Source organism: Chrysochloris asiatica, unplaced genomic scaffold, assembly GCF_000296735.1.
Source record: "Chrysochloris asiatica unplaced genomic scaffold, ChrAsi1.0 scaffold00160, whole genome shotgun sequence".
In the NCBI taxonomy this organism is placed as follows: Eukaryota; Metazoa; Chordata; class Mammalia; order Afrosoricida; family Chrysochloridae; genus Chrysochloris; species Chrysochloris asiatica.
In genome coordinates this window covers 7180884-7194964 of record NW_006408678.1, presented here as the reverse complement: position 1 = coordinate 7194964, position 14081 = coordinate 7180884, and the positions used below count along the sequence as shown (strand labels likewise).

Here is a 14081-nt window from a genome sequence, read left to right as displayed (position 1 = left end):
TTAGCCACTGTGCTACCAAGACTCTTTAATAATAATAATTGTTGTTGTTGTTAAGTGCCGTCGAGTTGATTACAAACCATAGTGACCCTGTATAGGATTTCCAAGGAGCAACTGGTAAGCTTGAATAGTAATAATAATAGAAATATCATATTAATGTCATAGCAATAATAATAATAATAGAAATATCATATTTTTTACAAATAACACACATCTTGTATGTTTGTTTGCCAACTGCTTCCTCCTCCCAGGGGGTATTTTTATAAATGTGCTCTGCTAATTTTTTTAAACATATAAAAGAAAATTTGCACAGCAACACTTACAAAAATGCCTCCTGGGAAGAAGGAGTGGCTGGCAAGCAAATATAAAAACACAAGTTATTTGTTTTAAGAACATGGTAATAATTATTATTTTTATTCTTATAGCTATAATTTATGAAGTACTTCCTGTGTGTGAAGCAGTTAGCAAATGTCTTGACAGGCAGTATCTCATTTAATCTTTACATCAGCTTAGAGAGCTAGGCATTACTATTCCTGGTGTGGCGCTGTAGGTAAGCACTGGACTGCTAGGTGGATTCACAGCTCCTGCTAACTAGTAGCTAAGTCTATGAACCATTTGAATTACCTAGGGATTCCATGAAGTCCTGGTGAGCACTGTAGGATAAGCCCTGGACTGCTAACCGCATAATCGGCGATTCAAACCCATCAGCTGCTCCTTGGAAACTCTATACAGGGTCTCTGTAAGTCAGAACTGACTTACAGTTTTATGAACAGGAAATTGAAATTATAGATGTTCAGTAATCTGCCAATGTAGGTACAGATAATAGTTAATAGAGATGAGGTTCTAGGCACTGAATTCTTTATCTTTTAAGTCTGTCCTTTGTTTCACGGAATCCCTGTTGGTGGTGGTGGTTGTGTGCCACCGAGTTGGTTCCAACTCATAGTGACCCTGTATAGGGTTTCCAAGGAACAACTTGTGGGTTTGAACCGCTGATCATGTGGTTAGCAGTTCAGTGCTTATTCAACAGTGCCACACTAGAACTCCATGGAATCCCTAGCATGTGCAAATGGTTAGCAGGCTTAGATGTGAATTAGAAGGTTGGAGATGTGAATCCACCTAAAGACACTTGGAGTTCTGGTGTGGCACTTTAAACTCTGAATTGCTAACTGAGAGATCAGCAGTTCAAATCCATCAGCCACTCCTCAGAAACCCTACGCAGGGTCACTATGAGTCAGAACCGATTCAACTACTCTTAACAGAAACAACAACAACAGGGGCACCTTGAGAGAAAGCCCCAATAGTCTACTTCTGAAGACTCTATGGAGCCTAATTCTACTCTGATGCACATGGGCTGCCAGGAGTCCGACTGAACTCCATGGTAACTGATTGGCTTTATTTTATAATAATTCAAGTAAAACTTAATGATGGTTTTATAATGATAAAAATTATAAACAGTAAAAAAAAAAAAAGTACACTATCCCACCTTAGAAACAATCCAACAATCCCATCTACTACAGTCATCACTATTTTTTTTTTGTATTCATGCAGAAATTTGCCTGTCATGCTAACATACAGACACCCTTTTTAATAAACACATTGGTCTATAGTTTTTTTATTCCAAAATAGTACCATATCAAAGAAAGCTTTCATTATCAGCACCAAAACATAAACAAAACCCATTACTATAGAGAGGGTTCTGACTCACACAGTTCTAAATTGCCTCAAATCTGCATATTCTTTCAGTATGTACATGTGGCATCACTTATTCAAGCAGACGCCTACTGATGGATCGTCAAATTGTTTCCAACTATCGACTCTTATAAATATTGATGAAGATGAACAACTTTACACAAACACTTTTACATACGTGCTTAAGTATATCTCTTGATAAATACATTTCTAGCAGTGGAATTACTGGGTTAAAAAGACATTTGAGTTTTAAATGCTGAAAGATATTGTAAAATTGCTCTTCAAGAATATCTGCTTTTGCATAAGACCATTATTGTAAAAGCTTAAGAAAAGATACCCATACTATAAGGAAGAAAAAATAATTCTTTGTGGGTTACCAGGGGCAAGAGGAAGGGGACGGTACAGCACAGGGTACGGGATAGACACATAGTTCGGATGTTGGGGAGGGCAATACACAAGAAGATAGAGGGAGATGAAAGAACAAGGTAGATAGGGGAGCACTTAGGCAGGTTTGCATGGGCTAAATGGGACAGAGCTAAATAGTGATATATGCTCAACCTTGGAACAACAGGGCTCTGTGATACTGGGATTGAGGCATAGTCTGAATGGGAAAAAGAGGGATAATAAAGTTAAGATTCTTCACTGTCTTATGAATATTGGTTTCCCTTGCCTACTATTGTAAAATGGTTACTTGAGTGGGATAGAAAGGAATGTCAGGAAACATGATTACAGAAAGCTTGTAAGCCCATATTCAGCCTATAACTCATTGGAATATCTAAGAGGGGTTCTAGTACTTGCCCAGTAAAATAGACTTCTTGCGGAGCCTTTGTCGTGTATAGAAACTTAGATGGAATCCTCAGCCCGATATAGAACCTTCTGAGGTGGGATATTCCTACTGGAAATGACAAGCAGACCACCCTGGAGCAGCTAGAGGAACAGAAGATACTTCTTGAAAGAAAGACCAGCAGGAAAAATCACAAACAAAGATGGCAATCTGATTGGGTACTACAAGAACAAGCAAGTTGTTCACAGGGGAGCCATCAAGGCGAGCAATCAAGTCCCTTCAGGACAATCACCCCTTCAAGACTGAAACTCAAAGGGGACACACGAGCAGGCATATAAGTGTACTGGCGACCACGTGGGTCTACTGGTGAGTGGAAGTGGGGGAAAGGCAGCAATGAAGACCACGTTCCATAGACTCCCGTCTACCTGGAGATGAGAGAAGTGGAAGCACTGGTTGGTCCACAGTATGGTGAGAACTGGGGACTCCTGAGCCTATGGACAAGGATATAGCAACAGAGGGCTAGAGCTGAGAGTCAAGTGTCTAGCTTATATGAACTGAGGGGAGATGCACAAGAATGCCCAAACTTGCAGATAGTACCCATTTGACCTAGCTTTGATGACTTGATGATCAGAACTTGACTAGAAAAATATTTTTTAAAAAAATTGATAAATGAAACAAGTGTAAATTGCTACAATTTGATGAACATGACCTGTACTTATTGATATTTTTGTTCTTGTTAGGTACCATAGAGTTGGTACCGACCTACAGCGACCTTATGCACAGCAGAACGAAACACTAAACTGAAGAAAATGAAAACAAGTCCACGAGAGCCAAAATATGACCTTGAATATATCCCACCTGAATTTAGAGATCATCTGAAGAACAGATTTGATACATTAAACACTAAAGACCAAAGACCAGAAGAGTTGTGGGATGACATCAAGAACATCATCCATGAAGAAAGCAAAAAGTCATTAAGAAGACAAGAAAGAAGCAAAGGTCAAAATGATGTCAGAAGAGACACTGAAACAGCATAGAGATGCTAAAGCAAATTGAAGAGCTGAACAGAAAATTTCAAAAATCAACTCGAGAAGATGAAGCCAAATATTACAACCTATTGATATAGTAGTTCAAAATATCAACTGAGAGGGAAGGAGTCTTCACATCAAGGATCACTCGTATCCCCTCTGTAAACACAGTTGGTAGAGATGGGTAACTTAGACATTGGATACCAAAAATGGTAAGGGGGGGGGGCTATGGCATGAAGGGACTGGCTTATAAGTTTTCAAGAGGGAGTTTAGTTTCAGAGTGTGTGGGGAAGGCAAAATCCCTACTGAATAGTTTTCATCTTGTCTAAACACATCTGGTGAAAGGAGATGGGGATAAGATTCTTATGATTCAATAGTAATTGTTATCATGATGAACTGTGATTGTCACAACTGTGAAGGTAAAAGTTTTGTAACATAAAGGGAGGAGTAGTTCATCTTACATTCCTGGAACAGAGGACCCTAGGACCATCCAGAAAGAAGAGCATGAGCGGAATGTGGGACTCTATCTAGAGAAGCAGTGACACCTGAGATGAAGGCAGAGATGATGACATGAAGAGATAGAGCAGCTGAGGACTCTAGACTCATGGAAAGAGTACTGGGTACTGCCGGCCAAGAGGCAGGCTTGTAGAATGTGCCTTTAGGTTGTTAAAATAATTGTATATTCTTGAGTATTTTTGCGTGCCCTAAAAAACAAACAAACAGAGGGAATAGAGGCAAACACTGTGGAATAATGATGGATGGGGGGTATTGTAATCATTGCAATGAAACTAAATACAATATGATAAGTGTAACACTGATGCTCTATGTAAACTATCACTCAATTCACAATGGAAACTTTAATTAAAACAGAAAGAATATCTGCTTGCAAACAGCGACTGTTGAGGAAGTAGAGGAACTAGACTCCCATTCATTGATGGAATTGTAAAATGCTTCAGAAGCGGTGGGAATTGTTTGGCAGTTTCTTAAAAAGTTACACATACCATCAGCTAAGGACAAGGGTGGAAACTCAGCAGATGATGAGAAATTTAAATCTACCTTCACCAAACAGAAGGAGCCCTACTGGTGCATTGGGGAAAGTGTTGGGCTTCTAACAACCAGCTGAGGGAGAAAGGTGAGGCTGTCTGCTCCCCTAAAGATTAACAGTCTCAGTAACCCTAAGGAACAGTTCTACTCTGCCCTATAAGGTAAATATGAGTTGGAAATGATTTAATGGCAGTGATTTTGGTATTGGGTTTTCATCAAATAGGGAGGCAGAAACTCTCAGCTGAGATCTGAAGATCTATGATTTGGAATATGAGCTGGAACTGATGATGGAAGGATGTTGTTGTTGTTAGGTGCCATTGAGTCAGTACAGACTCATAGCAACCCTATGCACAACAGATAGAAACACTGCCCGGTCCTGGGCCAACCTCACAATTGTTACCATTGATGCTGCCATTTTACCAATCCATCCATCTATCTGGGGTCTTCCTCTTTTACTGTAACCCTCCACGTTACCAAACATCATATCCTTCTCCAGTGACTGGTTCCCTCTGACAATATGTCCAAAGTATGAGAAATGAAATTTGGTCATCCTGGCCTCCAAGGAGCACTCTGGCTGCACTTCTTCCAAAACAGATCTATTGGTTCTTTTGGCAGCCCATGGCACTTTCAATATTCTCCTCCAACACCACAACTCAAAAGCATCAATTCTTCTACGGTCTTCCTTATTCACTGTCCAGCTTTCACATGCATATGAGGTTATTGAAAATACCATGGCTTGGGTCAGATTCACCTTAGACCTTAAGCTGATATCTTTGCTCTTCAACACTTTAAAAGGGTCTTTTGCAGCAGATTTGCCTAATGCATTACGTCCTTTGATTTCTTGACTGCTGCTTCCGTGAGTGTTAATAGTTAATTCAAGAAGAATTAAGTCCTTGACAACTTCAAACTTTTCTCCATTGTTAAGAATGTTGTTTACTGGTCCAGTAGTGAGGATTTTTGTTTTCTTTACATTGAGATACAATTCATACCGAAGGCTGTGGTCTTTGATCTTCATCAGTAAATATTCTAAGTCCTCTTTCAGTTTCAGCAAGCAAGGTTGTATTATCCGTATATTGCAGGTTCTCAATGAGTCTTCCTCCAATCCTGATACCATGTTATTCTTCATATAACGCAGCTTCTTGGATTATTAGCTCAGCATACAGGTTGAATAAGTATAGTGAAAGAATACAACCTTGTCACACACCTTTCTTAATTTTAAACCATTCAGTGTTCCCATGTTCTGTTAGAACAACTGCCTCTTGGTCCATGTACAGATTCCTCATGAGCACAATTAAGTGTTCTGAAATACTCATACTTCCCAATGTTGTCCATAGCTTGTCATGAGAATGTAGTGATCATAAAATGTTGTTGTTGTTGTTATTATGTGCTTTTGAGACAATTCTGACTCATAGTGGCCCTGTATAGGGTCTCCGAGGAACCACTGATGGTTTGAACCATCAACCTTTTGTGTTACAAAATCCTAATGTATACATGTGTCTCAAGAAGACAATCATTTCAATTGATACCATGCAGCATGCAAAGTGAGGATTTAAGAGAGAAATGTCTAACTTACATCTGATGACTCTAGTACAAGCTGAACTACTGAGAAACCTGAAAACCCCAACTGCAATCAAGAAAGCCAACTGCAACCAGTAGGGTGCATTGAAGACTTTGAGAAAGACTACACACAATGGTACTTGACCAATTTTACCACAACATACAAGAGACATCCTGTTTACTCACCAAAATTGTCCAGTTATTTATCGTGCCTAATTTTCTTCTTTGCTAGGAGAGTCAATGATTTTATCAGATAAAGTAATTCTACAATTATGACAAATAATGAGAGATGTATTGGTGGGGTGCTGTGGGTTAATGTGCTGGACTACAAAATTGGTGTAAACAAGATTAGCAGTTCAAGCTTACCAGCCACTCCTCGGAAACCCTACACAAGGTCACTATAGGTCACAACCAACTCGATGACACTTAGCAACAACAACAACAACAATGAGAGAACCTGGTGTGACACAGTAGGATAAGCACTGGACTGCTAACCACAGGTTGGTGGTTTAAACCCACCATCTGCTCCTCACTATGAGTTAGAACCTACTCTACTCAATAGCACTTAGCAACAAACATCAACAATGAGAACCATTCCTAGAGGGATGGTACAAACTTGCAGAAACACAGCTCCCGTGACAGAAATTCTCTGGAAGGTAATTACTGGGTTCCAAGCCCTCCTAAATCAAGTGAGACAGCATTTACAGAACCTAGACGTAAAGTGCCTTGCCTTTACCAAAGCTGCCATGACTTGGATCAACACAATCAAAACTGCCTTCAAAAGAATTCATTCTGAAGGCATTTCTGATTTGGCCACAAGGATGCTGTGTCTCCCTACAGTCTGAAAATAGATTTTAATTAATTTTTTGCTGAGTTTTTCAATATATATATATATATACATTTATACACAAACTCCCCTAAAAGAAGCAAAACCAAGCAGAAAAAACAAACGATTGCCGATGAGTAGATTTCCACTCATAGTGACCCTGTAGGACAAAGTAGACCTGCTCTATAAGGTTTCCAAGTTCGTAAATCTTTAAAACAGCAAACAGCTACGTCTTTCTCCCTGGAGTAGCTTATAGGCTTGAACAACCAAACGTATCATTAGCAGCCCAATGCTTAACCACTGCACCCGCAGGGCCCCTTTGTTGGCACATACTGTACCATAATTATGTAGTTAACTTCTCATTTGAAAAAGGTCCTCCAGCTCCATATTCCGGCAAAGAATCGGGTATATGCTACTAATAAACTCCTTGAAGCCTTTATTTATTTTTTTAAAGTTAAACACAGAATTGCCATATGACCAGCAACTCTGTTGTTGTGTTGCTAAGTGCTGTCGAGTCGATTCTGACTCTGCACAGTGTTTTCAAGGAGAGGTTGGTGAGTTTGAACTGCTGACCTTGTAGTTCAAACCGACTTTGTAGCCCAGTGCTTTATCCCACAGCGCCACACCAGGATCCCTCACAGTATACCCCAAAGAATTGAAAGCATGGACACAAACAGATAGGTTGGTGTACACTTTGTTCATTGCAACACTATTCACAATAGCCAAAATGGAGAAGCAAACCAAACCCATCTATGATGACTGGGTAAACAAAACATGGTATATGTATAATGGGTTACTACTCAGTCATAAAGAGACAAGATGCATACTGTGACGTGGATGACCCTTGAAAACATGTTGAGTGAAATAAGTCATAGAAAAAATCCAAAACAAATATGAAGTATCTAGAATAGGGAAATGTATAGAGACAACAACCTATGAGTGCTTACCAGAAGCTTGGGGGAGGAAGCATTGAGGAGTTGTTACTTCATGGTTACTGAGTTTCGGTTTGGGGTGATGAAAACATTTTAGAAATAGTGGTGTTGGTTTCAAAACATGGTGAGCATAATCAATGTTACTAAATTGTACACTAGAAAATTGGAATAGTAAATACTTTGCTATTGATATTTTTATTATAATAAGAAATATTTTTTTAAAAAGAATGTCTACTTTCTCAGTGGTGTGAATTATCAAACTTTTTTTAAACTTTTACAGTTTTGAAGATGAAGAAATTTAAATTTTTTTAGTTAGGGCATTTCTGATCTTTTTGTATGTTTATAAAACATTTGCCTTTATATATCTAAAAACATCTGCTTTCATATCCTTTATCCCTTCTTATCCCCTCAGGTTGTAGAATATTTTCTTACTGGTTTTTGAGAGCTCTTTACATATCAATAATATGAGTCTTTGGTCTGTCCTCTATATCACAAATGTTTTTCTGAGCTTGTAATTTGTCATTTACTTCTGTTTTACAGTTTTTCTTTCTTTGTTGTACAAAAGTTGTTAATATTTCATGACTCTAAATATTTCAGTCTTAGTCCAGTCTGTTAGCATTATACTAAACTGCCTCTCTGATTCACAGGGGGATGACATTAATTCCAGTTTTCTTGTCACTTTTGTCTAGGTGTACTCACAGAACAAGCAGCAGGTCCTCTGGGACAGAATCTAGAAGTGGAATTATATTCACAATACAGCAATGTTCAATTTCCCCAAGTTCAGCCACAGATTTCCTCATCGTCTTATTATTCCAACTTGGGTTTCTACCCCCAACAGCCTGAAGAGTGGTACTCCCCTGGAATATATGAACTCAGGCGAATGCCAGCTGAGACTCTCTACCAGGGTGAGACTGAGGTAGCAGAAAGTCCTGTAATCAAGAAAGCTCGAATGGGCACATCAGCAGGGAGAATAAAGGGGGACGAGTTATGTGTTGTTTGTGGTGACAGAGCATCTGGATATCATTATAACGCGCTGACCTGTGAGGGATGCAAAGGTAAGTACCCTTTGATTGACAGTTTCCTCTTCATTAAGGCTTCATTACATTGACTATTAAGATCCCTTGAACTGGATTCTTCCATTTTCCTTGATAACTTCCCACTTTCTCCTCCTCTCTTCCAACCTCCTCACTTTTGTTGGATTATCAAAGACCTATAGGATAAGTCCATTACATCAGCATTTGCCTTGGCTTTCTCTTACTCATGATCTCATATAGAATTCAGAGGAATTCTTATTAAAGTTAGTTAGTTGTGTGTTTTCATTAAGCACTCAACAACAGACTAAAAGGTTGAATCCACCCAGACGTGCTTGGAAGACAGGCTCTGCAATCTGCTTCTGAAAGTTCACGGCCTAGAAAACCCCATGGAGTATAGTTCTACTCTGTAACACCTGGCTCTCCATGAGTCAGGATCAACTTGACTACAGTGGGTTTGTTTTTGTTTTGTTTTGTTTTTTGTTTGGTGGGCATGTGTGGCTTGTTATTTTTCTAAAAGAAAGATAAATTATTGAACTCACCTCTTTAAGATCAGAGAAAATAAGACTTTATTCAATCTATTACTTAAAATAAAATTTTTATGTTCTTTGGTTAATAGAGAAAGAGACAAGAAGAAAAATAGAGGGGACAAAGAAGGGAATAACAGAACTCAAATATTTCATTGGGCAGGAATCTGTGACAGGAACTATGGGGGAAATCAGAAGGAAAATGTAATTAATTTAGAATGAATAAAATATAAGACACTATATGAAAAGGAATCAGTATAAAATCCTATGTGAATTTTCTCCCAAGAAGGTATAGACAACAAATTTGTAAAACTTCAGAGGCAAGAACAAACTGGACTAGTAGAATCATCTGTTGATTCTGTATTTGTCCATTTAGCAAGCATCTATTGACTGCTTACCATGTGTCAGGCACTCTGCTAACTTCTGGGACATTCAAAATAGAAAGTGTCTCTTAAGCAAAATCTATTAGAATGCCAAATTGGGGTTCCCAGATACCAATGATTGCTGTAAAATAAACAGAGGGCCCAGCCACGTAAGAATGGCTCAAGGACATGTAAAACCTTTAAAAGTTCAAATGGTCAAATTGAGTAAAACTGTATTAGTCATCTCTTAAAAACTTGGCTTGTTTTGCTAGTTTTTTTTTTGTTTTTTTTTAAGGTCAAGGATTTCAAAAAAGTGAATACACTTTTCTTCCCCCACTAGTTTATTTTTTGCTAGAAGGCAGGAAATTTTATTTTTCTACAAGGAAAATCTGCTTCTAAATGATAATTTGAAAATCTTGATATATATTAAAAAAGACAAAAATAATGGAGAAGTGCGAGTAACTGATTAGGAACTGTAACATTATAAAGACTTGTCTAAAACACACACACTAGATTTTTTTTTTTTTTTTAATAAAGAAGCGTTTATGTCTCAAATGTAAAAGTAAAAATCTATGAGGAAAACTTTTAAGATCTCATTTAGGACTTTCAAAAGGTCTCTATTTGTGTGTGTGTGTGTAGAGTCCAGTTTAAATAGATGGTAAAAGCTTACAATTTACAGATTACGTATTCCTCAGCTCTGGCACTGTTGGATAAGCACTCAACCCCAAGGTCAGTTTGAACTGCAAGGTCAGAGGTTCAAACTCACCAGCTGCTCCTTGGAAACCCTATACAGGGTCTCTGTGAGTCGGAGCCAACTTGAAGGCACTTAACATTATTCTTCATAGCACTGGGCACAGGGTCTAATATATAGTAGGTATGGAATAAAACTTTTTGAATGACTTCATGAAAGGTCATGTTCGTTGCTGGGTACTTTATTATCAATCATTAAGTACAACTCCACTTTATAAAAATACACTCAAGGTGGGTTTTTTTGCAATACTTCATTCTTTTCCATATCTCGATAATGGAAGTACGCTACAGCCCTCCAGTCCCCATACCTCGTGGCAATGTTGTTTGAGAGGGTAGGGTTAGGGGGGTAGAGGTCTGCTTAGTTCATCCAAACCTTATTTCATCTAGAGCTCTATTTGACCATTTCCTGAACAGAGCACACACATGCATATTAACTTTGTCTTTTCCTTCATAGTTTTTAACAAGCAAATAAATCATATTTCTTGCTATTAATGAGATCCTGAGTCATAGCAAAAATGAGAGCAATTTATTTCAGTGGTGGTAGACAATAATCCTAGAGATGATTCAAAGAATGATGTTATCAATTTTCAAAGGTTGTCATAAGATAAAAATTGAAAAGAGATTTAACATGTATAAATGACTTACTAAAGCTCTGGTAGCATAGTGGTTATGAATCGGGCTGCGAACCTCAAGGTCAGCAGTTCGAAACTACCAGCTGCTCTGCGGGAGAAAGATGAGGCTTTCTTCTCCCATAAAGATTTACAGCCTCAGAAACCCTGTTCAGGGTTGCTATAGGTCGGAACCGACTCAATGGCACTTAACAAGAACAACAAATGACTTACAGAAAAGTTTTGCACAATGTCAAAGCTCAATAAATGCCTATTGTTGTTATACAGAGTATAATAACAGTGTGCTGTTTCCCTGCTTATACTGATAAATTTGGATGCCCAACTCATTGTTCTTATTAAATGCCATCGAGTCAATTTCAACACATAGTAACGCTATATGAGGGTTCCGAGGAGAGATTGGTTGGTTTGAACCACTAACCTTTTGGTTAGCAGTCCAGTGCTTATCCTACAGTGCCACACTTATCCAGACTTATTATATTTGACACCAATTCAAATGATCAAAAGCCACTTCACCTTGCCTAATTAGACTAATGCTATACTGTGGATAACGCAAGGTCAGTTTGAACCACAAGGTCGGTGGTTCAAACTCACCAGCCACTCCTTGGAAACCCTATATAGGGTTGCTATGGGTCAGAACCCACTCGACAGCACTTAACAACAACAATCCTGGAATGTGGACTTTGAACTACCAGCAGCAGCACTTGGGAACTTGTACAAATTGTTGGGCCCTCCCCCAGGTATGCTGAATCAGAATCTCTGGGAATTAGCCCCAATCCGCCATGTAAAGTTTGAGAATTATGGCTATAAACCATATCTAGAAGGCCCCTGAAGGGATATGCATTGGAATTGTAAAGTTCCCAAGAGTGGGAGCAGAGAACTCAGCAAATGTTGCTGTCTCTTAGGCCATCAAGAGGAAATTTTCAGTCACCAAATAAAAATGATGACAGAAAACTTGTACTAGAAAAACTAAGTCTAATCTAAGTCATGTTTTCTGCTTGAGCAGAAACAGAACATGCCTAGTTTATTCTGAAACTCTGAATCAAAAGGAAAATCCTATTATAAATATTTTGAACCTACAAGTTTCAGTGTCATTCAATTTTTATGGTGGACTGTCTACATTTCGCAGATCCTTACAGTAACTGTGGATGGTAAGTATTTTTATGTATACTTTAAAGGTGAGGAGTAAGCATATCATTGTACAAAGAAGCTGAGATTTAGAGAGGCCAGCACTAATAGCTTATGGGCTACATTGATTACACTTCAATAATAAACTTACTAATCGTCATACATTATCCCCATTTTATAGATGAGGAAACTGAAGCACAAGAGGTTAAGCAACTTACTTAAGGGTTTGTAGATAATAAGGGAGTGGACCCTTGAATCTGCTGCTTATAAATCTAACTCCAGAGTCTGTACAATTTCCATTGGGTTATGATCTCTTTTATTGCTTCTCAATGATTCTATTCTTGAGTTATGTGCTGAAGGGCAATATTAGCTCATTCAGTGACCAAAGGGAGAGAATGAAAGACTCATTTAGGGATTACAGTATTGATATGGAATAAGACAAGGCAATAAATCCATAAAGTCAGCAATCTGGGACAGCTCACCTCTTCAGAGGTGAACTCCATAGTGAAACTTGGTCCTCATGACAATTCCAGGGCATGCCAGGGAGAATAGACTGACAACGGCAGGCCAAGGACAACCCTAGGAAGCCCCAACTTTAAAGACAAATGGGAGAAGAAACCCATGATGAAGATAGAATACGAAAGGGTAGAGATAGAAAGCTGGCATGGAAGTGTGGGGTCCCAGGAGACAAGGGTACAGAGAAAGGTGTAAAGTAAGAACTGAGTCTCAGGGAAGTACAAGGAGGAAAGGCTGGTTTGTGCTGTAGATGCATTTGTAAGAGCAGAGAAAGGCAGACTTTTTTCATTGATTTTGCTTTGAGACTTTGACCCCTGTTGCAGTGAAAGAACAAGAATGCAAGGGCAGGGATGAGATGAAGCAGGCAGGGCTCATGTTCTAGACCAGAGATTTGACTTTTAAAAAAAAAAATTTTTTTAACAGAGTCAGATGGCAAATATTCTGAATTTGTTCTCTAGTAGTTTTGTTGCAATGACTCTACAACCAAACTGTGTTTGCAAAAATGAAACCTGTTGTTGCCTAATAGATTCCAATGAATGGTGACCCCATATGTTGCAGCGTAGGACTGTGTAAGATACATAAGAATTATCGGAGAATCTTGGGAAAATGTAGATTCTGATTCAGTATATCTGGTGTGGTGGTGGTGGTGTTAAATGCCATGGAGTTGGTTCCAACTCACAGTGACCCTTATAGGGTTTCCAAAGCTGTAAATCTTTGCAGGAACAGAAAGCCTCATCTTTCTCTCATGAAGCCGCTGGTGGGCTTGAATTGCAGATCTTGTGGTTTGCAGTCCAGTGCTTATTTTACAGAGCCACCACAAATTCTCAGTAGAAGGTTGAATTTGTTGTTGTTGTTAAGTGCTTTCAAGCTGGTTCTGACTCACAACATCTCTGTATAGGGTTTCCGAGGAGCAGCTGGTGGGTTTGAACTGTTGACCTTGTGGTTCGCTGTCCAGTGCTGATCCTACAGTGCCATACCAGGACAGAGCTTGTTGTTCTTTTGTTGTTGTGAAGTGCCATTGAGTCAGTTCCAACCCATAGCAACCCTGTATAGGGTTTCTGAGGAGCAGCTGGTGAACTTTGAACTGCTGACCTTGTGGTTCAAATTGACTTTGCAGTCCAGCACATTAACCACAGAGCCATGCCAGGACTCCCTAGGACAGGCCCTTGTTGTTGTTGTTGTTAAGTGCCTTTGAGTCGGTTCCGACCCATAGCGACCCTGTACAGGGTTTCCGAGGGTGTAAATCTTTACGGGAGTAGAAAGCCTCATCTTTCTCCCGCGGAG

General features: G+C 39.0%; 1 protein-coding gene across 5 annotated transcripts in view; it reads left to right on the top strand.

Annotated features, from left to right (window-relative positions):
* The window catches only part of NR1H4 (nuclear receptor subfamily 1, group H, member 4), a 97864-nt gene that overhangs the window by 30842 nt on the left and 52941 nt on the right, over positions 1-14081 (top strand). For all 5 annotated transcript variants that reach the window (XM_006871109.1, XM_006871111.1, XM_006871113.1 and 2 more), the window contains one exon: positions 8547-8912. In XM_006871109.1, the coding sequence (XP_006871171.1) occupies positions 8547-8912 (366 nt within the window). The remainder of the gene's footprint in view (positions 1-8546; positions 8913-14081) is intronic.